The 27,926-nt window shown below is 38.6% G+C and overlaps 1 protein-coding gene across 7 annotated transcripts in view; it reads right to left on the reverse strand.

The window, feature by feature from the left end:
• The window catches only part of MTRF1 (mitochondrial translation release factor 1), a 50,172-nt gene that overhangs the window by 3,044 nt on the left and 19,202 nt on the right, over window positions 1–27,926 (reverse strand). For 6 of the 7 annotated variants that reach the window (XM_019447428.2, XM_019447423.2, XM_019447427.2 and 3 more), the window contains 3 exons: window positions 21,311–21,428; window positions 5,577–5,713; window positions 1,997–2,095 (listed from right to left, as the gene is read on the reverse strand). In XM_019447428.2, the coding sequence (XP_019302973.2) occupies window positions 1,997–2,095; window positions 5,577–5,713; window positions 21,311–21,428 (354 nt within the window). The remainder of the gene's footprint in view (window positions 1–1,996; window positions 2,096–5,576; window positions 5,714–21,310; window positions 21,429–27,926) is intronic. The other variant, XM_053899160.1, reaches the window with a different exon arrangement.

A 27,926-nucleotide genomic window follows, 5' to 3' on the forward strand; every position in this document is an offset into this window, starting at 1 on the left:
CCTTTCAATTCATCAGCTTCATCTCTTACTGAACACTGCCTTCTCCTCATGGTTTGGAAATGTGGCTTCTAGCCTCTTGTAAATCTTACGTATTTCAGCTTTAGCCAAGAGAGAGACTAACCCTCTTTGTCTCCCGTTTAAAAATGCTAGGAAGGAACTCATTGGTGGGGGCTTGTTCAGATTTCCTCCCCAAACAAACCAATTATTGTCTTCAATCGTGTAAGAGCAGAACAGTTTCATCAAGAACTATGTAAATGGAAGGAGGTCAGGCTCTAAAATAAAGGAGCAGAGCTGAGCTTAGCTGAGCTAAGTCCCACAGACATCCACTTTCTTTCCCCTCCACGCCTTCCATTCTGTCCTGGGGCTACTGCCCTCGGATTAAGGCCCTCAATCACTTTTCCTGCCTCATCTACAACTCTTACAGTTCCTAAATTATTCACTTCTACTTGTCTCTTTACTGTCCTTCATATAAATTTTAATGTTTTACTACATTTTTTTCATGACATTTCCAAATTTCCTCCTTTCACCAATATGGGATGTTTTCTTTCTTTCCAATAGGTGGGTTAGTCATAATGAGAGCACACAAATATAATTTCCCTTACATTTCGGAGTCTGGCATGCTAGTTTCGTCAGTAATAACATGTTGGTTATTATAACCAGGCCAAAGCCAGGTATTTTATAACTATAAAAGCTACTTAATTTGCCTGTTTCAATACTGAATACCAACTGAGGACCTAAGGGCTATTCTAAAAAATATTACTGGTCATAAGAATGCAGCTGTCTCAGGAAAAACCATCACCACTACCAGAAAACAAATGAAAGAGTATGGCGTAATTACAACAATATGGCCAAACATATTTGGTTATTGCTGTGTGTTTCCTGAGGAAAGGGAAGTGAGCAAATATTTTCTCCTTTTTGACAAGGCTATTATGTTCCTATTTAAGACAGTATTAAATTGCTGAGAAGACAGAGGAAGTGGCATAAGATACACAGAAATTTCTAAATATTTTGAAAACACAGACATTTCCCCTTGTAAAATGAGGACTTTAATTTTGAGTATAGAATGGGACAGAATCAAATGAAAGAAGCATTATGTATCACATGGCATCAAGGAAAAAGATCAGAACTTTCCATCCCTTGCCTTTTGTACACAGTCCTTTATGAGAACCACTTCGTTTTCCCCTTCAGTGGAAGCAAAAGGGGAATCTTCCTGTGCTTCATCATTAATGATTTATGTCAGTGATCCGGCCAAATGGGATTTAGTTAGGTTAATGTTCAAACCATGATGAGAGGGTCTTTCCCCAACAGCATAATTATAACTCCTGAATCTAATGAACAATAATACATCGTGGTAAGCAGAACTCTAAGATGCCCCCTGGTGGAGGGCTTGCAGAAGTCCCTCCCTTATGTCAAGGCAGAAGCTGTGAATATGACAGAATATCACTCCAGTGATTAGGTGACTAATCAGTTGCCGTTGAGTCATTCAAAAGGAGTATCACTGGCATGGGCCTGACCTAAGCAGATGAGCCCTTAAAAAGGCCTGCGCCATTCCTGCAAAAGATTCAAAGTGGGATTGGGCATATGGAAGGGCCACTGAGCAAGCAACTGGACCTGAGAGCTCTGAACTCATCTCTGTTGTGTCCAGATTTTTAACCTATATAACCATTAAGATAACATTTTAAACCACCAAATTTGTGGTAATTTGTTACACAGCAACAGGAAACTGATACAGTGTATACATGCATATTGAATATACCTTAGTACACTGTGATTGCATAGCAAAGAATCTGGAGTTCAAAGAGAATTGTTTGAAACTGGCATAAAGACCACATTTTTTACCATGAAACTAATACAAGTATCTGCAAATTTTAGGGTACTATCTTAAACTGGCTTAATGATTTTAAATTACTTGGTAAGATTTTAGACATAACTCTCTAGAATTTGAGTATACTTTCTTTGAAAAGCAAAGTACATAAAGCATATTCAGTAATATTACCTTAATATCACGAACTTCATATGCTATCCTGTGGTCAGTGACTCTATCCTGGGTGAAATTATATGTCCGAATTCTCTCTGACTGGGCTCTTGTTCCCACCTGTGTCATAACAAAAAGGCAATTCATATTTTAAATTTATAATTACCTTTATTATAATGGCAACATACTTGTAAATGACTTTTCTATTATAACAGTTTCAATTTTTTCTAAAAGTCATATATACAAAGTGACAAACAAGGAACAAGAATGGGCAAAACTTACTGTTTAAGACTACAGGTTTGTAAAGCTTAGTTATGGAATAAGAATGAATGTCTCTTTGGTACTTTAAACTTCAAATATTTAAAACCAAATTATCTTTGGGGCGCCTGGGTGGCTTGGTCGGTTGGGTGTTTGACTTCGGCTCAGGTCATGAGCTCACAGCTTGTGAGTTCGAGCCCCGCATCGGGCTCTGTGCTGACAGCTCGGAGCCTGGAGCCTGCTTCGGATTCTGGGTCTCCCTCTCTCTCTGCCCCTCCCCCACTCTCTCTCTCTCTCTCTCTCTCTCTCTCTCTCTCAAAAAATAAACATTAAAAAAACAAATAAAAAATAAAACCAAATTATCTTTGCATCCCAATCAGTTCTTCCTCCTGTCCTATAAATAACACCACCACATGCCCTTGGCTCCAAGTGGGAAACTCTGACATCCCGCAACTTAGCTCACATTTCATGGGAGCTTGACACAGACACCGGGGGAGAATCCCTCTTCAATTCATCGTATTCTCTACCTGCCCATTCCCAATGGTTTCATGGGTCACCTGTTACATCCTGCCCTTTCCATTTCTATCATTCAAGGGCTTGTTATTTTCACCTTCATTCCTGTAAAAATCTCCTGATTCCTCTTCCATTTCTCTGCTTACATTGTGTTGCCCTGCTTAGCCTGCTTAAAACAGTTTTCTGATAAGTTTTCTTCTTCGGTTTCTTCTTGTCTACTAAGCAGACACAACTCAATTCATCATTCAAGGTACCTCATAATGTGGCCAACCTTCCCAACATCATTTCTTAAAACTATGTGACCCACTATAATGCCACTTATTAAACCATATCAAAATTATGTGCATTTCTGTCAACTCAGCTAAAACATCATCTCAAAGGATGCCCTTCCCAAACACTCTATCATCCCCACCTTTCCAGCTAGCAACGACTGAAATAGGTTAACTTTCTCCTTTGAAACTCCTTACACTTGGAATCTTCTCCACAGCACACTACAGTTTGCCTTATGTTATGGTTATTTGCATTTTTGTTTAATGTTTGTCTATTTTTGAGAGAGAGTGCAAATGGGGGAGGGGCAGAGAGAGGGAGACACAGAATCTGAAGCCGGCTCCAGGCTCTGAGCTGTCGGCACAGAGCCTGCCAGACTCGAACCCACGAACTGTGAGATCATGACCTGAGCCAAAGTTGGACGCTTAACCGCCTGGGCCGCTGCAGGTCAGGTACCCCATGGTTATTTGTATTCTTCCTAATCTCACCTCCACTACCTCCCCAACACAATACCCCCTCTCACACACTTCCACTTTTTAAGACTAAAAAAAGACATTTCTATAACTTTTTTTTCAAAAAATGTTTATTTATTTTTGAGAGAGAGACAGAGCGTGAGCAGGGAAGGGACAGAGAGAGAGGGAGGCACAGAATCTCAAGCAGGCTCCAGGCTGAGGTGTCAGCACAGAGCCTGATGTGGGGCTCTAACCTACAAACCGTGAGATCATGACCTGAGCCAAAGTTGGACCAAATGAACCACCCAGGTGCCCCTATAACTTATTTTCTTAACCCCTTAGGCAAATGATATGGAACTAAATTAAATATGACTGACCATCAGGAGAATTTTTAAAAATTAAAGATGCTAAAGCCCAACCTCAGATATACTGAATCATGGATTATGTAGATTTAGAATATTCCCTAGGCCATCCATTCTGCAACCAGCCAGGTATGGAAACTACTATCACCATATTAATGCCCAGGATCCCACCCAAATCAATTATGTCAGACTCTGGGTGGGGGGCGGGGGGCTGAGGGATCTACAAAGCTCTTTAGGTGATAAATGGAGCCAGAGTTGAGAACCTGATATAATGCCTTCCATATAAAAGCTACTGTATATATTAGCTGAACCAAAACTTCTCTAAGCATTAGAAATACCTACTAAAAAATTCACACAGATGGACAAGTTAATTGGGAGGCCTTTTCTGCTGCCTGAAGCCAAAAATTTCTGAAGACTCACACACACACACACACACACACACACACACACACACACACACACACACAATTTGTATCAGACCAATATTAAATACTCATTTTAAAAATTACTGTGTGAACATTTGGTACTAAAATGCCAAATAGCAAGTAAATCCCAATGTCTTTTATTAATCCAAATGTCACAAAATTCATCGTGTTTACATTATCACTTACTTGCCAAGAAGCAATGGTTTGTTAATGAGCATTCCTACCTGCAAATGTATATACTGATCCTGAACCACAGTCTAGGATTCCCACAAACAGAGGATTATTCTCCCATTTATCCCATCACTTTTACTAGTTGGAAGTTAGAATGTGCATAAGGAAAGCCAGAAGGACAAAAGTGTGAAGAGACCAGGTAAAAAGAATAATGTTTAAAGTTTATATGATTCATTATCCTTCCCAAGTTAGGGTAGCATACCTATCCACAAACAATACAAAGCACACTTTCTCTTCCAACCTCTCTCAAAGACAAACTTAACCTTTTTTAGGATTTAAAATCCCACAATAATTTGTTTACTTATATCAATGACACTTACTCATTTTGTTTAACCTTCATCTACATATTTGAATAAATATCATACATCTATATGGTACAAAATTCAGAAAGTACAAAAGGTATATATAGTGGCCAATAAATCTCTCTTCTACCCCCACCCCACATCCCATCAGTAGCAATCACCATTATAGGTTTTTTGCAGTGACATTTACCTTTGATCCCACAGAGTTTTTAAAAAAGCATAGGTTTTTAAATTAAAAAATCTGCAACTATCCTAATTTCCAGAGAACTTTTTTATCTTTTAACCTAATCTCCTCTCAAGATAGTCACGATACAAACACTGGAGGGAAACAACTGGGAAATAATTCGGAGTTTATGCATATCTATTCATTTTTTTTTTTAAATGTTTTATTTATTTTTCAGAGAGAGAGAGAGAGAGAGAGAAAGCTAGGGAGGGACACAGAGAGAGGGAGACACAGAATCTGAAGCAGGTTCCAGGTTCTGAGCTGTCAGCACAGAGCCCGATGTGGGACTTGAACCCACGAACTGTGAGATCATGACCTGGGCCGAAGTCAGACGCTTAACTGACTGAGCCACCTAGGCGCCCCTCTCATCTATTCATTTGTAAACTGACACATCCAAATTTAGCGCTAACCTGCCAGTCCATATGCAATAAAATTATTGTTTATTTACAAATAAGCAAGTTTCTCTATGCTATCAGATATTCCCATTTGATCAAGAACAAACGCTGTATTTTCTACATACAATGATGACTTTTTGTGCAGAGGTATCATTATACCAAATAAATCTTACCTGCAGTTTTCTAGTACTTTGTTGCTGACATTTGTCTTTCTCAATAATCTGCTGGTAGAGTCTAGCTCTCAACACACGCAAAGCTATCTCTTTATTTTTTATCTGTGATCGTTCTTGTTGGCATTCTACTACAAGCCCTGAAAAACAAGAATCAGAGGTAAACTGTAGCATCCAGAAGCCAAATTAAGATAGACCTGAGATGTCAATTATATCTCAATAAAACTGGAAAAAATATATTTTTATTTTAGACAGAGAGAGAGAGAAAGAGAGGGAGGGAGGGAGACCATAAACAGGGGAGTGGAGGTGGAGGGGAGAGAATCGTAAGCAGGCTCCACGCTCCGCACGGAGCCTGATGTGGGACTTGATCCCATGACCCTGGGATCATGACCTGAGCCGAAATCGAGTTGGATGCTCAACTGACTGAGCCACCCAGGTGCCCTGAGCTCAGGAATATTTCAGACTTAGCGTACTTTAGAAACCAGCAGCAGATGGCCATTTAGATTCAGATATCTGAATGAGATACTTCAGATGAGAAGAGTGGAAGCAGTAGCATCTGCATCCCACAGCTCTGCCTCTCCCTCCCAGCTCATTCACACAACAGCCCGACAGAGTGAACTGCTGCTACCCCCATGCAGTGCTGCTCCATTCTGTTTTAGTCAAAGAGCACTCAGCTTTTCCCCGTTAAGCCACAAATACACACAGAGCTGATGTTTTAAAAATGACTTTATACAACCCAAATGTCTGTCAATAGATGAATGGATAAAGAAGATGTGGGGAGTGCTGGTGTATATTCATTTATAAGTGTGTGTGTGTGTGTGTGTGTGTGTGTGATGGACTATTACTCAGCCATAAAAAAGAATTAAGAAAAAGAACGAAATCTTGCCATTTGCAACAACATGGATCTAGAGGGTACAAACGGTAAGTGAACTGCCAGTCAGAGAAAGACAAATACCATATGATATCGTTCATATGTGGAATTTAACAAACCAAACAAACAAAGGAAATAAGAGACACACAAAAAAATAGACTCTTAAATATATAGAACAAAATGGTGGTTACCAGGCGGAAGTAGGTGAGGGGATGAGTGAAAGAGGTGAAGGGGATTAAGAATACACATATTGTGATGAGCATTGAGTAATGTATAAAATTGTTAAACTACTACATTATATACTTCAAATGAATATAACACTTTAAATTAATTATACTGGAATTAAAAACATAAGTTGAAAAGAAAAAAAAATGACTTGATACAGTTGCCTCTTGAACAAAGTTTGAACCTGCACAAGTCCACGTATATACATAGATTTATTTTTTTACGGTACAGTACTGTAAACATATTTTCTCTTCTTTATGATTTTCTTAGTAACATTTTTTTTTCGCTAGCTTACTTTAGTATAAGGATGCAGTATTTAATACATACAACACAAAGTATGTGTTTATTTTTTCAGTAAGGTTTCTGGTCAACAGTAGGCTATTAAGTTTTGGGGGAGTCAAATTTATAGGTGTATTTTTGGCAACAAGGGGTTGCATTCCTAATTTCCATGTTGTTCCATGTTGTTCAAGGGTCAATTGTTTATAGAAACTAATGAGAAGAAACTATTTATAAAACTCTTTATAAGGAAGAGTTCATAGTGAATGTTTCTCAGTTGTCCTGGTTCTAAAATCAGCTAATCCCACATCTGATCATACATGTTTTGGTTAGCCACCTTCTGGATTTGGGTGGGTTTTGCCTGTTGTGTAGCCCAGTTACTAGCCTGAATCTCGACCTGAAATAATGACCCTTGATACTTCAGGCTGTGCTGTTCTTAACTTTGCAGCTACCATTCTGAAGGTCTAGGTCTGATCCTGCTCTCAAGTACCTTAGAGGTGAGCCACAAAACCCAAAATCCATATTGGCTTAGGCCAGCTAAACTGATACAGTCGTAAGTAACTATTTTGCTGGAGACTTAAAAATTTTCTGTAAAATTCTACCCTCCAAAAACCCCCCAAATTTAACTCTCTAAATTGTGCTTTTGCCCTGTCTAAATAAGCTACAATCTACAGCTGCTAAATACTTTTACTAGGATACCTAGGTTTCACCTCTATTAGTTTATTCTTGACTGCTGTACAGTCACATGCAGCCCTCTGTTTGGGCTGGGGCACTTTCCTGCAGCTGTCCTGAATCTGGTATCCTTTTTTTCACCATCTAAAAGGATATGAAAATATTTATTTCAAGATGGCTAGACGCTCATAAACTTTCCTTCAAATTCTTCTTCTTCTCAGCTGACCAGCAGTAAGTTCTACCTAAACATCGATACTATTCCCATCCAGTGGCTCGGATCAGAACTTTGAGCTTAAAACTCTTACTTACCAGCTCAGTGATTCCCAAGGAAATCACTTGGTCTTATATTTTAATACACTTTCTAAAGACCAGTACTTAATCACAAGTACTCCCTTAGGAAGAGAGGACCTGGGTCCGGGGGAACTACGCTGAATAATAGAAGAGTTGTTGAATAAGGTACTAGGATGATTAAAAAACTGTAAAAGTGCTTTGGAAAAAAATAACTTTTAGGGGCAGCTGGGTGGCTCAGTTGGTTGAGTGCCTGACTCTTGATTTCTGCTCAGGTCATGATCCCAGGGTTGTGGGATCGAGCCCCATGTCAGGCTCCATGCCGAGCATGGAGTCTGCTTAAGATTCTCTCTTTCTCTCTCTCTGCCCCCTCACCCACTTGTGCTGTCTCTTTCTCTCTTTCTAAAATAAAAATAATTAAATAAATTTAAACTTTTCTCAGTATTGTTTTAATACTCTAAAAAAGGTTCCAAAATTCCAAGTAGCAATGGTACCAAGTAGGTATTAAATGTGTGTTTGCTAAATAACTACATTTGTTATTTAGGATTTTTAATTATAAATGAGAACAAATATACCATATTTCATTCTAAAATAGCCCATTAAAAAATTAACATCTCTGAAATTAAAGTGCATCTTACATTCATTGACATATCATTGCTTAATTGGTAGTGTTTTCTATGTTCATAGTAACAAAATCATGATGTCTTAATCATTGGGTTCTTACATTAGATGAAATTATATATAATCAAAGGTTAAATAAAAACCCTGTAATCTTAAAATGCAAAATGATGAAGGGGCACCTGGGTGGCTCAGTTAGATAAACATCCGACTTTGGCTCAGGTCACGAACTTGCAGTTTGTGGGTTCAGGCCCCGCATCGGGCTCTGTGCTGACAGCTCGGAGCCTGGAGCCTACTTTGGATTCTGTGTCTCCCTCTCTCTCAGCCCCTCCCCAACTTGTGTTCTCTCTCTCTCTCTCTCTCTCTCTCTCTCTCCCTCAAGAATGAATATACATAAAAAAATTTTTTTAAATGCAAATTGATGTAAAAACTTAAATCTGATTTGGAAGAATTAGGTATTATCCATAATCTACAATGATGAAGGAATATAGTGTAAGAATTACTGAGGCCCACTTTCACTCACTAACTGATAAAAAACCAAAAAGCTTGCTTTAAAGCACAAAATATTAATTTGTCTTCATCTTGATTTGTTAAATTTTACACACACACACAAAAGTAACTTTTCCCTGAACAAACATTTAGTCATACCCCTACAGTACTACTCTCTTCCAATGGTAAAAAAATGGAGTTATATAGAAGCAGTAGGTCGAAAAAAATGTGATTCTTCAGAGTCCATGTGCAAGGAGAAAATGGAAGAATGACCTATAGCTCTCACTTTCAAGTCCAGCAGGGACACGGTTCCCATTCTAAGGGTCATGGAGTAGAAAAGATAGAAGAAAGGCTGAGTTTTCTTTGCAGTAGATGCTGAAATGATGGTCGACCTCAAAGTACACAGTAGATTCAAGAAATCACCTGCTCCTAACAACATGGACTCATAAAAGTTAGGAGGCTTTGTAATGCATTGCTTAAAGGGAAGTTTGAGGGTAAGCCTTGAGGTCTCTTTTCAATTTTTAAAAAAAAAATTTTTTTTTATTTTGAGAGAGAGAGAGAGGAAATGAGGGAGGGACAGAGAGAGAGGAAGACAGAATCTTAAGCAGGCTCCACACTGTCAGTGTAGAGCCCATCGTGGGCTTTAACTCACGAACCATGAGATCATGGCCTGAGCTGAAGTCAAGAGTAGGACGCTTAACTGACCAAGCCACTCAGGCACCCCACGCCTCTCTAAAATCAAGGAACCAGATCTAAGTAGCTAAAAAATAATTTGGCTCAAGGTAAGTTTGGCAACAAACCATTGGTCACTTTTTGTAAAGTGAGTAATTTATAGCTGTACAAGGTGTATGTTTTAAAAATATTTTGATTCATTTTTGTTAGAATTTTTATCACTTCTACCTGACTTTCTCTCATTTAAAATTTTAATTCAGTGTACACTCATTATTACTATTCTGGATAGTATAATATAGAACAATATTCCACAATACAGGGTTGAGGTGAAACACACTAAGTATCCAACAGTTTGTGGATTTCACAGGTAAATTATGGTAGGCTACAAAATTTATCATCTCATTTTTGATGAAAGGGATTTATTTCTATATGCATAGAAAAGAATTCAAAAGGATATACACTAAAGATATATACCAAAGTGGTTATTTGGAATGGTGACAGATGTTTTCTGTTCTTTTGCTCCTGTATATATTCTAGGTTTTTACAGTTTCTTATGGAATACAAATCAAAGAGAACTTGAGATTATAAAATTATCCTGTTGTTGGATATTTAGGCTATACTAACTTAAAAAAATTTTTTTAACGTTTATTTATTTTTGAGAGAGAGAGAGACAGACAGACAGACAGACTGCGAGTGGAGGAGGAACAGAGAGAGGGAGACACAGAATCTGAAGCAGGCTCCAGGCTCCGAGCTGTCAGCACAGAGCCTGACATGGGGCTTGAACCCATGAACCGTGAGATCATGACCTGAGCCAAAGTCGGGATGCTTAACTGACTGAGCCACCCAGGTGCCCCTAGGCTATATTAACTTTTGCTATTACGAGCAGTGCAAGCAATAATAACTGGCTGAAAATTTAAAGGTGACATCTGATCTCAAGATGGCCTCCTCTTTCTTTTAAAAATCATACTAAAACAACAAGAAACAGAAATGCAAAATAAAAACATATGATGCATGTAGCCCCAAACACGATATATACAGACAGAAAGCACATGAAGAATGGTAAATGACTTAGCTATGGCGGGGGAAGTGAAACATAACTCCATGTAGAGGGAGAGCTGACCAGTAACAAGCCTATTTGCCCTGCTGAGTGCCAGAAAGCCTCAGGAATTGAGGCACCAGGTACTTCGGAAGTTGGTCACTAAAAACAAAAAGTCTTGAAGCGTATCTTTAAGTCCCCTCCCTCAATCTGTAGGAGGCAGAAGAAGGTATAGTCTTTAGGGAATTAAGTAAGGGAATTAAGTAAGTTTCAGACTTGAGACTTGCGACAAAGGAGAGTAAGTATGAGACATGGGACTGAAAATAAGAGGATTAAGTAAGGTTGCTTAGTGAATGGTGAGACCTTAACCTTACTTTTAAATATATCACGGACAATCCTATATGGGAGAAAACAAACTACTCAAGTAAAAAGATCTATAAACACTGACATCTGGCAGTCCCTAATAAAAAAGCTAATTAATCATCTAACTGCTCTTCAGTGAAACTTCCTAGTGGGTAAGTGGCATCCAAGCACCCCAGAGCTTTTAGAACCTCCCTCTAGTATGTATATATAGACAGCAAGGAATTCCTAGACATTTCCAACAAGAAAGTAAGAGTAAAACAGAAAAAATAAACTTAGAGGAAACACAGACATTGCAGGAAGCAAAAGAACTTCAGGGAAACTAAAATTAATATCTGAACGACAACAACAAAAAAATTCCATCAATGACAACAACAGGATGTTATCAAAATGGGACAATTCTGAGAATAAAAAAACTTGTGAAAATTTAAAAAAAAAAACACATTTTTAAAACTCAGTAAAAGCGCTGGAGAAAAAAAACCTAAAACACAAAGTGATAGACAATGTGAGAGAAAAAAAGAAGACAAACAATAAATTCAAGAGATCTAACACTGGAGTAACAGAAATTCCAGGAAGAAGAAAGAAAACAGTAAATAAATTATTGAGGAAGATATTTTGGAACTGAAGGGCATGAGTCTCCAAATTGAAAACAACAAATACAATGAATGACAAAAGCCTTAAATGTTCTAAGTGGAAATTACTTCCAATCAAGTATTCATGATCAATGAAGTGTGAGCTTGGAATAAAGCTATTTTCAGATGTACAAAGTCTCAAAGTATGTCTGTCTCATGCATCTTTTCTTAGGAAACCACTTGGAGGAGGGCTTCACTAAAATGGGGGAGTAAACTAAGAGAGATGAGATGGGATCCAAGAAACGAGAGGCTCCAACACAGAACAGACATGAGGGGAATTCCCAGACGGTCAGTGTCCGGAACAGCCCCTGTGCCGTAGCCTTGGAGAGTAAATCACCCAGACTAGAGCAGGATAATCCAGGGCTCTATAAACGGTGTTGCCAAAACACGTTAGCTCCATAGAAAATCTGGTAAGTTTCATTTTATAGAGCTTTTGGAAGATCAAGCAAGACTTCAGAGTCAAAGAAAACTAAGCAAATGTAAAACCAATGAGGTAATTATTAACTCTAGGAAACGACATCACAGTACAGGTCTTGCCTGCTATCAGAAAGTAGAATATTCTTATGAAAGCTTTCAAAGGCTGAAATGGTGTAAAGTGAAGAACCATTACCATTAAGTTACATGGGAAATTTATTGAGCATTCCCACACCCAAAAAGTAACCTCTGTTTAAGGCTGATTCCTTAAACACATCTTGCTAACAGATGGACAAAATAACTGAGATAAAGCCCAGATGCTCAGAGACAGAGTTCAAATCTGTGGTAACTTGATGCTGAGGTGCTGAGTGTAGTTCCTGGGGAAGGAGCTTGGTGGGGCCACTCTCACTGCTCAGCGTATGTGAAGCCTCAACAACAGCTGGCTGCAAAATAAATGCTGAACACTATTTTCTCTTTTCACCTTTTGTTTTGTAAAAGGGAAAATCCTCTTTGGACTTCTCCTGGTTGGTGAAAACAGGCATAATGTAGGTCTTTCATAAAAGTGAAGCAGCTTAATGTGAATTTTTGAAAAGCTGGGGGGATACTTGTGTGCTATGTGGCTCAGCAGCGAACACGATTTACTCTGTGTATGAAAGCAGTGAAGGTTAATTTTGCCAAAATAGAAATATATTAGGTAGAAGAAAAGAGGATATAATAAAAGAGCCCCAATATTTACCTACTACATTAAGAAGTCAGGGGCGCCTGGGTGGCTCAGTCGGTTGAGCTTCCGACTTCGGCTCAGGTCATGATCTCACGGTTCGTGGGTTCGAGCCCCGCGTCGGGCTCTGTGCTGACAGCTCAGAGCCTGGAGCTTGTTTCAGATTCTGTGTCTCCCTCTCTCTCTGACCCGCCCCCACTCATGCTGTCTCTCTCTGTCTCAAAAATAAAATAAACATTAAAAAAAAAAATTAAAAAAAAAAAAATAAATAAAAAAAAAAGAAGTCAATATGTAATATTGTAACTAATTGATCAGAAGAGGCACGATATGTTAGGGTACCTGGGTGGCTCAGTCAGTTAAGCATCTGATTGGGCTCAGGTCATTCTGAGTTCCAGCCCTACATTGGGCTCTGCACTGACAGTGTGGAGGCTGCTTTGGATCCTCTCCCTCTCTGCCTCTCCCCTGTGCTCTTGCTCTCTCTCAAAAACAAATAACTGTTAAAAAAAAAAAAAAGAGCACAATCTAATATTTAGAAACACTGAGGTAATTATCAGAAAAAATAGCTAAGAGTTTAAATTGGTTGCCTGTGGGTAATGGGACTTCAGGGTCAAGGAAGGAGGGAGGCAGAGGAAAAAGAGGTCTAAGGAGCTGCTGTTTTTTGTTATAGGATTTTACCATTGACTTTGAAAACCTTATAATATATAATGTAAAAATTAATTTTAAAAAGGAAAATTTTAGGGGCTCCTGGGTGGCTCAGTTAGTTAAGCATCTGACTCTTGATTTCAACTCAGGTCATTATCTCATGACTGGTAAGACTGAGCCCCATGTCAGGCTCTGTGCTGATAGCAAAGTCTACTGGGGATTCTCTCTTTCCCTCTCTCTCCCTCTCCCTCTCTCTCTCTCTCTCTCTGCCCCTCCACTGTGCTCTGCCTCTCTCAAAATAAATAAACATTTTAAAAATTAAAAAATAAATAAAAACATAAAAAGGAAATTTTAAAAGCTTAAAGTAAGTTTAAAATTTGAAAAATGATAGAAATACCTGAAATCACGTCAAGGGCTGCAAAACTACCTCATAGTATACCACAATTACCAACATTCAAAATAACAGCATTAATGCAACACAGCCCAATGGAGCTAGCATTCAGTCTCCAAGGTGACTTGTAGATCCATAACAGTAGCATGTCCAATACTGCTTTCATGTTTATTTTTAGGCTGGGACATCTCTGGTTGTTCACCGCTGTCCAGAATACCTGGTGGCTTCTCTCAATAGGTCCACTCACTATCTGCATCCTTTGAGAGAAGTACCTTTACCAAACAGATGTGGAATAGGGAGGGGAGAGTTAAAATGGCAGAGTAGTAGGGGTAGGGTTGCCTCGTCTCTCAACACAGCCAGATAAATATCAAATCATTCTGAACACTGAATTGATCTGAGGACTGAGAACAAACTGCACATCTAAAGGGAGAAAAATGGCCACCCTGTGGAAGGAAGAGGCTGCAGAGTTGATTTGAGGGAGAAAAGAACTGCAGGTGTTGCGGAGGAGAGGGAGCCCTGATCATGGAGAGAGGAGCGAGGGAGAAAGAGAGAAAGAGAGAAAAAAAACCACATAGGAAATTGTACAAGAAAAAGTCTTCCCCAAAACCAATGACTGGGAAAAGGAGAGGGGCTGACTCCTGCAAGTTTTTATAAGCAGTGGAGCTCAAAGTCTGAAGTTTTAGAAGTTTGGGTCATTGCTGGGGTCATGCTTGGGGGACTCAGTGTTACTCCTCTAGGGAAAGAGGGAAAAAGCCTGGAAGTGGACGGCGTGGTCTGAGGATCCCCTTGGTCTCATGGGGAGAAACAATTTCCCTTCTTGGAGTGCATTTTGGAGAGGTGGCATGGACTTTCCAGGGACAAAAAAACTGGAAAGTGCCAAGGTATTGCCCTGTTCATTAGCATAGGAACAGAGACACCTGCTGAGGGCAGCAAATCTTTGTGCTGGCTTTTTGATGTGCTTTACCATAAACTCCCAACCACTGTGTGGTTGAGTGACTGCTTTTCAGGGACAAACTAGCACCAGTCACGGTGCAGCAAGACCCTCCCCCAGAGGATCAGCGCGGGTCCATGCTGCACCAGGTCCCTAAAATTTGAAACTGTGACACCCAGCCACATTCTTGAGATAAAACACAGGAGTACTGTGCCTCTTGGCAGGCAGAAAGCTTGGACGCAGACAGGGTGAAGGCAGGGCTGTGATGGAAGCTGGGGACACAGGAAGGGAGGCTGTTCACTCTTCTGTGAGGGCTTCCTGAAGAGTAGCAGGCTTGAACTCCCTGCTCTGGAGACAAGAGAGTGGGGTGATGCCATTATCCCCTCCCCATCGGCACCGACTAACTTCAGTGAGCAACACAAGACCCCCAGTGAAGGCCGGAACTGCCTACACCAAGTTCTTGCCCCCCTGCGCCCTGCAGGTGCATCTTTCCTAGGCAAGTCCTCCTGAAAACCAGTACAGCAGGATCCTCCCTCAGAAGACCACAAACCCCTCATGTGCACCAAGTATACTGATCACAGAGTGCTGCAAAGCTTCAGCTCTAGGGGAAATAGGATCTAGCCTCTTTTAACAAGCAGACTGAAACATACTTAGTTAAAACTTGTACACAGTGGACAGTGTCCAAACACTCCCCAATGCAGGCAAGGAGAAACTTTGCAAAGGATTGACCTGAGGGAAAGAGCAGCTAAAGCACAACAACAGAATGCATACTCTGAAATACTTCCTGAAGCACCAGTACCAAGACAGTATAGGACCTCTTCTCAATATAGCAATTACTCTCATGAGCAGGAATATAATAGGCTTTCCTGACATACACACACATAAACAGTGACCAAGACAAAATGACAAGACATAGGAATTCACCCCAACAGAAAGAACAGGAAGAAGTCTCAGCCAGGGATTTAATCAAAACAGATACAAGTAAGATGCCTGAACCAGAATTTAAAACAACGATAATAATGATACTAGCTGGGCTTAAGAAAAACATAGAGGATGTTAGAGAATCCTTTACTGCAGAGATAAAAGAACTAAAAACTAGTCAGGCTGAAATAAAAAAATGCTATAATGGAGATGTAAAATTGAGTGGTCAATGACACTGAGGATGGATGAAGCAGAGGAATGAATCAATGATACAGAAGATAAAATAATGGAAAATAATGAAGCTGAAAAGAGGAGAGAAGAAAAAGTATTGGACCATGAATGAAGACTTAGGGAACTCAGCAACTCCTCAAAGTGTAATAATATTAGTATCATAGGAGTCCCAGAAGAAGAGAGGGAAAACGTGCAGAAGGTTTATTTCAACAAATTATAGCTGAAAACTTCCCTAATCTGAGGAAGGAAACAGACATCAGAATGCAAGAGGCACATAGAACTCCCATCAAAATCAACAAAAGCCAGTCAACATCAAGACATATCCTAGTGAAATTTGCAAAATAGAGAGATAGGGGAAAGATCCAAAAAGCAGCAAGGGGAAAAAAAGTCCTTAACCTACAAGTGAAGACAAATCAGGTTTGCAGCAGATCTGTCCACAGAAACTTGGCAGGCCATAAGGGAGTGGCATGATATATTCAATGGGCTGAATAGAAAAAAATATGAAGCCAAGAATACTTTATCCAGCAAGTCTGTCATTCAGAATAGAAGGAGAGATAAGGAGTTTCCTAGACAAGCAAAAACTAAAGGAGTTTGTGATCACTAAACCAGCCCTGCAAGAAATATTAAAGAGGACTCTGAGTGGGAAGGAAAGAACAACAGCTACAGAGACTAGAAAGGAATGAAGAAAATCTCCAGAAACAATGACTTTACAGGTAATACAATGGCACTAAATTCATATCTACCAATAATCACTCTGAATGTAGAAAGACTAAATGCTCCAATCAAAAGATATAGTGTATCAGAATGGATAAAAACAAAACGAAACAAAACAAAAAAACCAAGACTCATCTATAGGCTGCCTTTAAGAGACTCATTTTACACTTAAAGGCAACTGCAGATTGGAAGTGAGGGGATGGAGAACCATCTATCATGCTAACGGACATCAAAAGAAAGCCAGAGTAGCCATACTTATATCAGACAAACTAAATTTTAAACCAAAGACCATGACAAGAGATGAAGAAGGATACTATATAATAATTCAGGGGTCTATCCATCAAGAAGATCTAACAATTATAAATATTTATGCCCCAACTTGGAAGCACCCAAATATATAAGTCAATTAATAAAAAAACATAAAGAAACTCATTGATAATAATACAATTAATAGTAGGGAACTTTAACACCCCACCTATAGCAATGAACAGATCATCTAAGCAGAAAATCAACAAGGAAACAATAGGTTTGAGTGACACACTGGAGCAGATGGACCTAACAGATATATTCAGAACATTTTATCCTAAGGCAGCAGAATACACATTCTTTTCGAGTGCACATGAAACATTCTCCAGAATAGATCACATACTGGGTCACAAATCAGCCCTCAGGTACAAAAAGACAGATCATTCCATGCATATTTTCCGATCACAACACTTGAAGTCAACCACAAGAAAAAATTTGGAGAGATCATAAAAACATGGAGGTTAAAGAACATCCTACTAAAACATAAATGGGATAACCAGGAGATTAAAGAAGAAGTAAAAAAAATACATGGAAGCAAATGAAAATGAAAACACGACAGTCCGAAACCTTTGGGATGCAGCGAAGGCGGTCCTAAGCGGGAAGTATACTGCAATAAAGGCCTATGTCAAGAAGCAAGAAAAACCTCAAAGACCCAACCTAACCTCACACCTAAAGGAGCTAGAAAAGGAACAGCAAATGAAGCCTAAAGCCAGCAGAAGAAGGGAAATAATAAAGTGTAGAGGAGAAAAAAACAATATGGACACACACACAAAAAGTAGAACAGATCAACAAAACTAAGAGCTGGTTCTTTGAAAGAATGAATAAAATTGATAAGCCCTAGCCAGACTTACCAAAAAAGAAAAGAGAAAGGACCAAACTAAATAAAATCATGAATGAAAGAGGAGTGATCACAACCAGCACCACAGAAATACAAACAATTGTAAAAGAATATTATGAAAAATTATATGCCAACAAATTGAGCAATCTAGAAGAAATGGATAAATTCCTAGAAACATACAAACTATCAAAATTGAAACAGAAAGAAATAGAAAATTTGAACAGACCCATTAACCAGCAAAGAAATCGAATCAGCAATCAAAAATCTCTCAACAAACAGAAGTCCAGGGTTAGATGGCTTCCCAGGGGAATTCTACCAGACATGTAAAAAAAGTTAATACCTATTCTTCTCGACTGTTCCAAAAAATAGAAATGTAAGGAAAACTTACAAACTCATTCTATGAGGCCAGCATAACCTTGATTCCAAAACCGGACAAAGACCCCACTAAAAAGGAGAATTATAGACCGATATCCCTGATGAACATGGATGCAACAATTCTCAAGAAACTAGCAAATTGAATCCAACAGTACATTAAAAGAATTATTAACCATGATCAAATGGGATTTATTCCTGGGCTACAGGGGTGAGTCATAATTTGCAATTCAATCAACATGATACACCACGTTAATAAAAGAAAGGATAAGAACCATATGATCCTCTCAATAGATGTAGAAAAAGCATTTGACAAAGTACAGAAGCCATTCTTTTTTTTTTGAGACAGCAAGCATGAAAGTGGGGAGGGGCAGAGGGAGAAGGAGAGGGAGAATCTCAAGCAGGCTCCATGCTCCAGAGCCTGACGTGGGGCTTGATCCCATGACCGTGAAATCACAACCTGAGCTGAAATCAAGAGCTGGATACTTAACTGACTGAGACACCCAGCCGCCCCATAAAGCATCCATTGTTGACAAAAACTCCTAACAAAGTAGGGATAGATAGAACATACCTCAACATCATAAAGGCCATATATGAAAGACCCACAGCTAATATCATCCTCAATGGGGAAAAACTGAAAGCTTTTCCTCTAAGATCAGGAACAAGACAGGAATGTCCATTCTCATCATGGTTGTTTAATAGTTTTGGAAGTTTTAGCCTCAGCAATCAGACAACAAAAAGAAATAAAAGGTATCCAAATCAGCAAGAAAGAAGTCACTCTTTCACTATTTGCAGATGACATGATGTCATTTATGTAGGAAACATGAAAGACTCCACCACAAAATTGCCAGAACTAATACATGAATTCAGCAAAGTCACAGGATACAAAATCAATGTACAGAAATCTGTTGCATTTCTATACACCAATAGTGCAGCAGAAAAAGAAATCAAGGAATTGATGCCATTTACAATTGCACCAAAAATAATAAGATAACTAGGAATAAACCTAACTAAGGAGATAAAAGATCTGTACTCTGAAAGCTATAGAACACTTATGAAAGAAATTGAAGATGACACAAAGAAATGGAAAGACATTCCATGCTCATGGATTAGAAGAGCAAACATTGTTAAAACGTCTATACGACTCAAAGTAATCTACATATTTAATGCAATCCCTATCAAAATTCCAGCAGCATTTTTCACAGAGCTAGAACAAACAAGGTTGTATACAACCACAAAAGACCCTGAATGGCCACAGCAATCCTGAAAAAGAAAACAAAGGTGAAGGCACCACAATTATGGACTTCAAGCTGTATTACAAAGCTGTGGTCATCAAGACAACATGGTACCAGCACAAAAACATACACTGGATCAATGGAATACTTAACAGAAAACCCAGAAAAAATGACCCACAACCATATGGTCAACTAATCTTCAACAAAGCAGGAAAGAATATCCAATGGAAAAAATATAGTCTCTTACACCCTACACAGAAATAAATTCAAAATGGATGCAAGATCCAAATGTGAGACAGGAAACAATAAAAATTCTAGAGAATAACACAGGCAGCAACCTCTTTCACCCAGGCCGTAGCAAATTCTTACTAAACACGTCACTGGAGGCAAGGGAAACAAAAGCAAAAATGAACTACTGGGACTTCATCAACATAAAAAGCTTCTGCACAGTGAAGGAAACAATCAGCAAAACTAAAAGGCGACTGACAGAATGGGAGAAGATATTTGTAAATGACATATCAGATAAAGGGTTAGTATCCAAAACAATCCCCAAACAATCCCCAAAACAAATAATCCAGTTAAGAAAGGGATAGAGAATACACGAATAGATGTATTTTCTAAAGAAGACATCCAGATGGCTTTTGTCCAGACATGAAAAGATGCCCACCATTGCTCGTCATCAGGGAAATACAAATCAGAACCACAATGAAGTATCACTTTGCACCTGTCAGAATTAACAACATAGGAAACAAAAGATGTTGGTGAGGATGTGGAGAAAGGGGAACCCTCTTAAAGTGTTGGTGGGAATGCAAACTGGTACTCTGGAGAACAGCATGGAGGTTCCTCAAAAAATTAAAAACAGAACTATCCTACGACCTAACAATTACACTACCAGGTGTTTACCCAAATGATAGAAAAATACTGATTTGAAGGGGCACATGCACCCTGATGTTTATTACAGGATTATCAACAATAGCCAAACTATGGAAAAAGCCCAAATTTCCATTGACTAATGAGTGGATAAAGGAGATGTGGTATATCAGGGTTCCTGGGTGGCTCAGTTGGTTAAGCATCCAACTTCAGCTCAGGTCATGATCTTACGGTTTGTGGGTTTGAGGCCCGCATCAAGCTCTGTGCTGACAGCTCAGAGCCTGGAGTCTACTTCAGATTCTGTGTCTCCCTCTCTCTGTGCCCCTCCTCCACTTGCTCTCTCTCTCTCTCTCCCAAAAATAAATAAATGTAAAAAAAAAATTAAACAAAAAAGAAGGTGTGGTGTGTATGTATACGCAATGGAATATTACTCAGCCATCAAAAAGAATGCAATCTTGCCATTTACAATGATACGAATGGAACTAGAGTATATTATGCTAGGTGAAGTAAGTCCATAAGAGAACAACAAATACCATATGATTTCATTCATATGTAGAATTTAAGAAACACAACAGATGAACACAGGGTAAGGGAAGGAAAAATAAGATAAAAATAGAGAGGAAGGCAAATGATAGAGACTCTTCAAAACAAAGAAACTGAGGGTTGCTGGAATGGAGGCGGGGGGGATGGGCTAAATGGGTGATGGGTATTAAGAAGGTACTTGTTGGGATGAGCACTGGGTGTTATATGTAAGTGATGAATCACTAAATTCTCCTCCTGAAACCAACTATGACACTATATGTTAACTAATTAGAATTTAAATAAAAATTTGAAACGGAGAAAAAAAGTGGAATATGAACATACTGGGGACCTCAGACCCATGATCCCAATGTCAACTTAAAGAGTTGGTGCAAGAAACAAGACACTAACACAAAACTATTTTCTTCTCAATGTTGAATAGTTTTGTAAGATGTAAAAACAGGTTAAAAGTACAAAAGCAAAGGGACTTGATTACCTGTGGGGACATGGACGAGTCTGACAGCACTATCAGTTGTATTAACATGCTGACCTCCTGCTCCTTTGGCTCGAAATGTATCTATTCGCAAATCCTTGGGGTCTATTTTCACATCTACCTAGAACCAAAAGTACAACGTAAGTAAAGTCTACGTCCAACAAATGTTTTAATACTTAAACTAAGAAAGAGCTTATACCCAAGAAAGAACCGTAAACTCCCTATATCAACTGATGCTATTTTTTGACACTGATTATGTTGCTATGAGATCATGGGGTTAGGCAATCTCTCAAGTTTCCTCACACACCATGCCACAAAGCCACATTTGATAGAAAATATACATATATACGTATGCGTGTATGCATAAAGTTGATCCTCATTATTCCCTGACTATATGCAAATTCACCTACTTTATTTGTTCCCCATATCAATTATTGCTGCACTTTCACAGTCACAAGGTGACATGCGCAGAACTGTAGAAACTCCAAGCTGCTCTATATGTGCATATTCCCAGCTGAGGTCGAACGAGGTGACACTTGGCTTTCTTTTTTCAGTATGGCCAGAGAATGAAGACAGGAGGGGGCAGAGCAGCGTAGTGCAAGAAGCTTTGGCTCTTGGGTCAGTTGGATGGGGTTTGAACCCCAACTTAGGCATCTGTTAATGAAGTAGCCTCCGGCAAGTCACCTAATACTTGTGAACCTCATTTTCTCTTTGTAAAATAAAGAAAATAGACTCTACCATGACAGGTTACTTTTAAGATTATAATCCATGTAAGATAAATAGATACAGAAATATATAGGCATATAAATATATGTATACACACACATACATATTTCCCCTAGGGGAAATGATGGTTCAATATTTGCTAAATCAGTGTTTGCTGAGACTTCACAAAACATAACTACTGTGAATACTGAGAATCGACTATGTGTACTTATTAGTGGACTAAATGGTAGCATCCAAAAAGATATGTTCATGTTCTCACCACTAGACCCTTATTTGGAAAAAGAGATTTTGCAGCTGTAATTGATTTAAGATGAGATCATCCTGGATTATTCAAATAGGCCCTAAATCCAATAAGAAGTGTCCTTAGAGGAGAAAGTAGAGGAGAGGAACGTGTGCATTGAGAGCTATCTAGCTTGAATCCAAGGAACACCTAGAGACACTAGAAACTGGAAGTAGCAAGGCAGCAGTCACCCTTAGAAGCTCTGGAAGGAGTATGGTCCTGCCAATACCTTGATTTTAGACTCCTGGCTTCTAGAACTGTGAGAAAATAAATTTTTTTTCTGTTTTCAGCCCCTAAATTTGTGGTAATTTGTTACACACACACACACACACACACACACACACACACACACACATTACAAAATACGATGTTTTTCAGGGGAGAACTAACATCTTGTTCCACATTTATCATTTATTTGTATGAATGGCAGAGAGTATGATTTTTCTCTTTGTAGAGTAATAACAGGGTCAGTTTTAGACTCTAATATACAATTTGGTTATTTTTTTGTTTCCTCTAAAATGAATACTATACTGTGAAGAAAAGATTATACAGCTTTTGTTAAAATATGCCAGTGTTGGCTACCTTAAAATTTCAATAAATGCTAAAGAGAAGTGGGGCACCTGGGTGGCTCAGTCGGTTGAGCATTCGACTTCGGCTCAGGTCATGATCTTGTGGTTTGTGAGTTCAAGCCCCATATTGGGCTCACTGCTCTCAGAGTGTCAGCGCAGAGCCTGCTTCAGATCCTCTGTCCCCCTCACTCTGCCCCTCCCCCACTTGCACGGTCCCAAAAAATAAACACTTTTTTAAAAACAAACACTAAAGAGAAGAGTAATTTCCCATTTTTTGTGGTTACAGTATATTAAATAGTCATGTAGTAAATAGATGTATATTATATGTCCTAGTCTCTTAAATGTTATAACTACCTAATGACTGTTGGAAAATGCTGAACAAAGAAACAGTGACTTAATGAAATACAAAGAATTTTAAATGTCAATTAAGAGAATAAGACTTTGCTCTTTTATGAAAATGAAACTCCACTACATGAGTTTAATTTTCAAGAATATGAAGAGAATAAGAGGATAGGTGAAAATGGGGTGGAAGGAATAAGGAGGGAAGCAAGAAAACTCTATGGTTTTGATTTCTGAACTACATAAATGTTTACATACACCAAGAGTGAAATTATATAAAAGAGGAAAGAAAACTCAAATGCTAATACTTAATAGGAACAGAAACAAATGAATCAAAATATTTACCATAATGATATCATAAGCACATAGAAAAACATTATTTCAGATGGTCTTTGAACATAGTGCTCTGACTATGCTTTCCTGGTAGGCAATATCCTAAGGACAGAATTCTTAAACAGTACTCAGTAGTTTGCTAATTTTAAAAACATTTTATATATGCTACATAATAAAGAAAAACATAAATATATTAATGTGATTAAGAAATAAAATTTTTACTCAAGTGTAAAGAGATATAAATACAAAATGCAAGATGGTGAGGAGGAAATACTCCCTTAATGTTAAATTTGAGTTGGTAATACTAGTGATTGGTACCAGTTATTTAAAATCATATGTATATCCTAGCTCTGTACATTAAAGAATCTAAATGTAAGCACACATTAATAATAATGAGCATACATAGTACCCAGCTCTTAATTTCTGGGTATATTTCTCACCAAAAGAAATGAGATCTGATGCCAAGTCTGAGGCAGACAGATAGAAGTTGGGCTTAGGATATCTAATTATACCAGAAAGCAAGGGTATGCTCAAAAACTAATGGGGTCATTTCAAAAAGAGCTGCCCTAAAAAGGCTACCACTGACCAAATCAGGGACAAATTGAACATTAAACACAACAGTGATTAGAACTCACAAACTGTAAGTCTATAATGAGGTCAATAATGAAATAATATTGAGTTTATAATGAGGTAAAATAAAAGACAAAGAAAGAAGGAAGGAGGAGAGAGGATATATTAGTGAGGAAAGTTCTTTACAGAAAAGAATGCCAGTTAATAAATGCAGAAGAAAAGACAGAATATTACCATCTTGCAACCCCAAAGAAAATAACTGATTCAGGCAAAAAGATCACTAATGGATGTTAAGATCATTGAAAAGTTGTTGGAAATAGGATATATGTACCCTAGAGATTCCTCAGGAACTGCAAAGAGAAAAATATAATTTTAAAACGGTGATAGTTTTATGGTCACGATGTTTAAACTAATCCTCACTAAAGTCAGACAATCTGATATTATGTGTCTTCTGATAAAATGCAACACGAATATAAGTGCCTATAAAGTATTCTTGATCAAAATGAGTAATCTGAGGCGCCCTGGGTGGCTTAGTTGGTTAAATGTCCAACTTTTGATTTCAGCTCAGGTCATGATCTCACGGTCATAGCATCTTAAATTCCACATATCAGTGAGCATATGATCTATGCTCATAGCATGGAGCCTACTTCTGATCTTCTGTCTCCTTCTCTCTGCCCCTCCCCTCCTCATGCTCTGTCTCTCTCAAAAATAAATAAACATTAAAAAAAAAACACAAAAAACATATAATCTGAATGCAATAGGATAAAGGAATGAGTTAAAGAGTACCATGAGGAAACAAATTCTATAAGACAAATGGTCTAGATGCTTCAGAAAATTAAAAAAAAAAGGGTTGGGAGACTGTTCCAACCTTAAAGATATATATGACTTAATGGCAAGGTATGAAACTTGATGGAATCCTGATTTAAAAAAAAAACAACCTAGAAATAACTCCACAGAACTCCTAAAACCTTCTGAATTTCCTATGATAAGACTGATGAATTGCACCAAAACCCATAAAATACCAGGAATAAACCTAACCAAAGATGTGAAAAGTCTATACACTGAAAACTATAGAAAGCTTACAGAAGAAATTGAAAAAGACACAAAAAAATGGAAAAAGATTCCATGCACACGGATAGGAATAACAACTATCGTTAAAATGTCAATACTACCCAAAACAATCTAGATATTCAATGCAATCCCTAACAAAGTAACACCAGCATTCTTCACAGAGCTAGAACAATCTTAAAATTTGTATGGAACCAGAAGAGACCCCAAATAGCCAAAGCAATTCTGAAAAAGAAAACTAAAGCTGAAGGCATCACAATGCTGGACTTCAAGCTGTATTACAAAGCTGTAATCATCAAGACGGTATGGTACTGACACAAAAACAGACACTTAGATCAGTGGAACAGAATAGAGAACCCAGAAATGGACTCACAAACATATGGCCAACTAATCTTTGACAAAGCAGGAAAGAATATCCAATGGGATAAAGACAGTCTCTTCCGCAAATGGTGCTGGGAAAACTGGACAGCAACATGCAGAAGAATGAACCTAGACCACTTTCTTACACCATACACAAAAATAAACTCAAAATGAATGAAAAACCTAAACGTAAGACAGGAAGCCATCAAAATCCTAGAGGAGAAAGCAGGAAAAAACCTCTTTGACCTTGGCCACAGCAACTTCTTACTCAACATGTCTTTGGAGACAATGGAAACAATAGCAAAAATGAACTCTTGGGACCCCATCAAGATAAAAAGCTTCTGCATGGTGAAGGAAACAATCAGCAAAACTAAAAGGCAACTGACAGAATGGGAGAAGATATGTGCAAATGACACATCAGATAAAGGGTTAGTATCCAAAATCTATAGAGAACTTATCAAACTCAACACCCAAAAAACAAGTAATCCAGTGAAGAAATGAGCAAAAGACATGAATAGACACTTTTCCAAAGAAGACATCCAGATGGTTAACAGACACATGAAAAAATGCTCAACATCACTCATCATCAGGGAAATACAAATCCAAACCACAATGAGATACTACCTCACACCAGTCAGAATGGGTAAAATTAACAGCTCAGGCAATGACAGATGTTGGTGAGCATGCAAAGAAAAAGGGACCCTTTCACACTACTGGTGGGAATGCAAATTGGTGCAGCCACTCTGGAAAACAGTATGGAGGTTCCTCAAAAAATTAAAAATAGAACTACCCTATAACCCAGCAATTGTACTACTAGGAATTTATCCAACGGATACAAAAAAGCTGATTTGAAGGGGCACATGCACCCCAATGTTTATAGCAGAACTATCACCAACAGCCAAAGCATGGAAAGAGCCCAAATGTCCATTGATGGATGAATGGATAAAGAAGATGTGGCATATATACACAGAGGGAATATTAGTCAGCAAAATTATGCTAAGCGAAATTAGAGAAAGACAAATATCATATGATTTCACTGATATGTGGAATTTAAGATACAAAACAGATGAACATAAGGGAAGGGGAGCAAAAACCACATAAAAACAGGGGGACAAAACATAAGAGACTCTTAAATATGGAGAACAAACGGGGTTACTGGAGGGGTGGTGGGTAGGGGGATGGGCTAAATGGGCAAGGGGCATTAAGGAAGACACTTGTTGGGATGAGCTCTGGGTGTTATATGTAAGGGATGAACCATTGGATTCTATTCTTGAAATCATTATTGCACTATATGCTAACTAACTTGGATGTAAATTAAAAACAAATTATTAAAAAATAAAGACTGATGAAGGTATTTTGTTGTACACAACAAGCCCCCTTTTAAGTGTATGTTAATAAGAGGTGATTTCTAAAGCCCTTAGGTAACCACACGATGGGGGCTGACTGCCAGGGGGACTAATCATGTGATTGGAGGACTGGAATTTTCAGCTCTACTGCCCCCACCCCAACTTTCAGTGAAGGGAAAGGAGCTGGAGGTCAAATTAATCGCTAGTGCCCAATGGTTGAATTAATCATGGCTATGTATAGAAGTTTCCATGAAAATCCTCAAGACACAGGGTTCAAAGAACTTTCAGGCTGGTGAACACGTGGAGGTGCAAGGAGGGTAGTGAACCTAGACAGGGTAGGGGAGCTCTGCACATCTTCCCACGTACTTTGCCCCATACATCTCTCCCATATGGCTGTTCCTGAATTGTATCTTTTGTAATAAACAACTTTTCATAGTAACTGAGTTCTGTGAGCTACTTCAGTAAATTATCGAGCCCAAGGATGGGGGTTGTGGAAACCTCTCAATTCATAGCCACTTGGTCAGAAGCACAGGCGACACCCTGGACTGGTGACTGACCTCTGAGGTGGGAGGGAAGGGAGACCGGTGGGAATGAGCTCCTAGCCTGTGGGGTCTGATGCTATTTCCTGGTAGGTCATGTCAGAATTGAGTTGACTTGTAGGACAGCCACTTGGTGTCCACAGATTACTGAGAAATTGCTTGCTCGTGGAAAAAAAAGCTCGACACACTTAGAGTGGAGGAGTATTCTGTGAGTAAACACAATGTGCAGGAGTTTTTCCTAGAAGATAATATTACAGAATTATGGCTGATTTTCACAGATAATGGTATTGTTTAAGTAGGAAAATGTCCTAATCTTAAAAGATGTTAAGTTGAAGATTTGGAGGATAAAGCCTCATAGTGTCTGCTATACTCTTTATAGTTATTTAAAAATATGTGTACACGTACACGCATAGGAATCCCGCAAATATGGCAAAATGTAAATGGGTATTGACTACAGGTGAAGGTTATGTAAGTTTTTAGTGGCAGTCT

The sequence above is a fragment of the Panthera pardus genome, unplaced genomic scaffold (genome assembly GCF_024362965.1).
Source record: "Panthera pardus isolate Hobbes unplaced genomic scaffold, ASM2436296v1 HiC_scaffold_1, whole genome shotgun sequence".
Taxonomy (NCBI): Eukaryota; Metazoa; Chordata; class Mammalia; order Carnivora; family Felidae; genus Panthera; species Panthera pardus.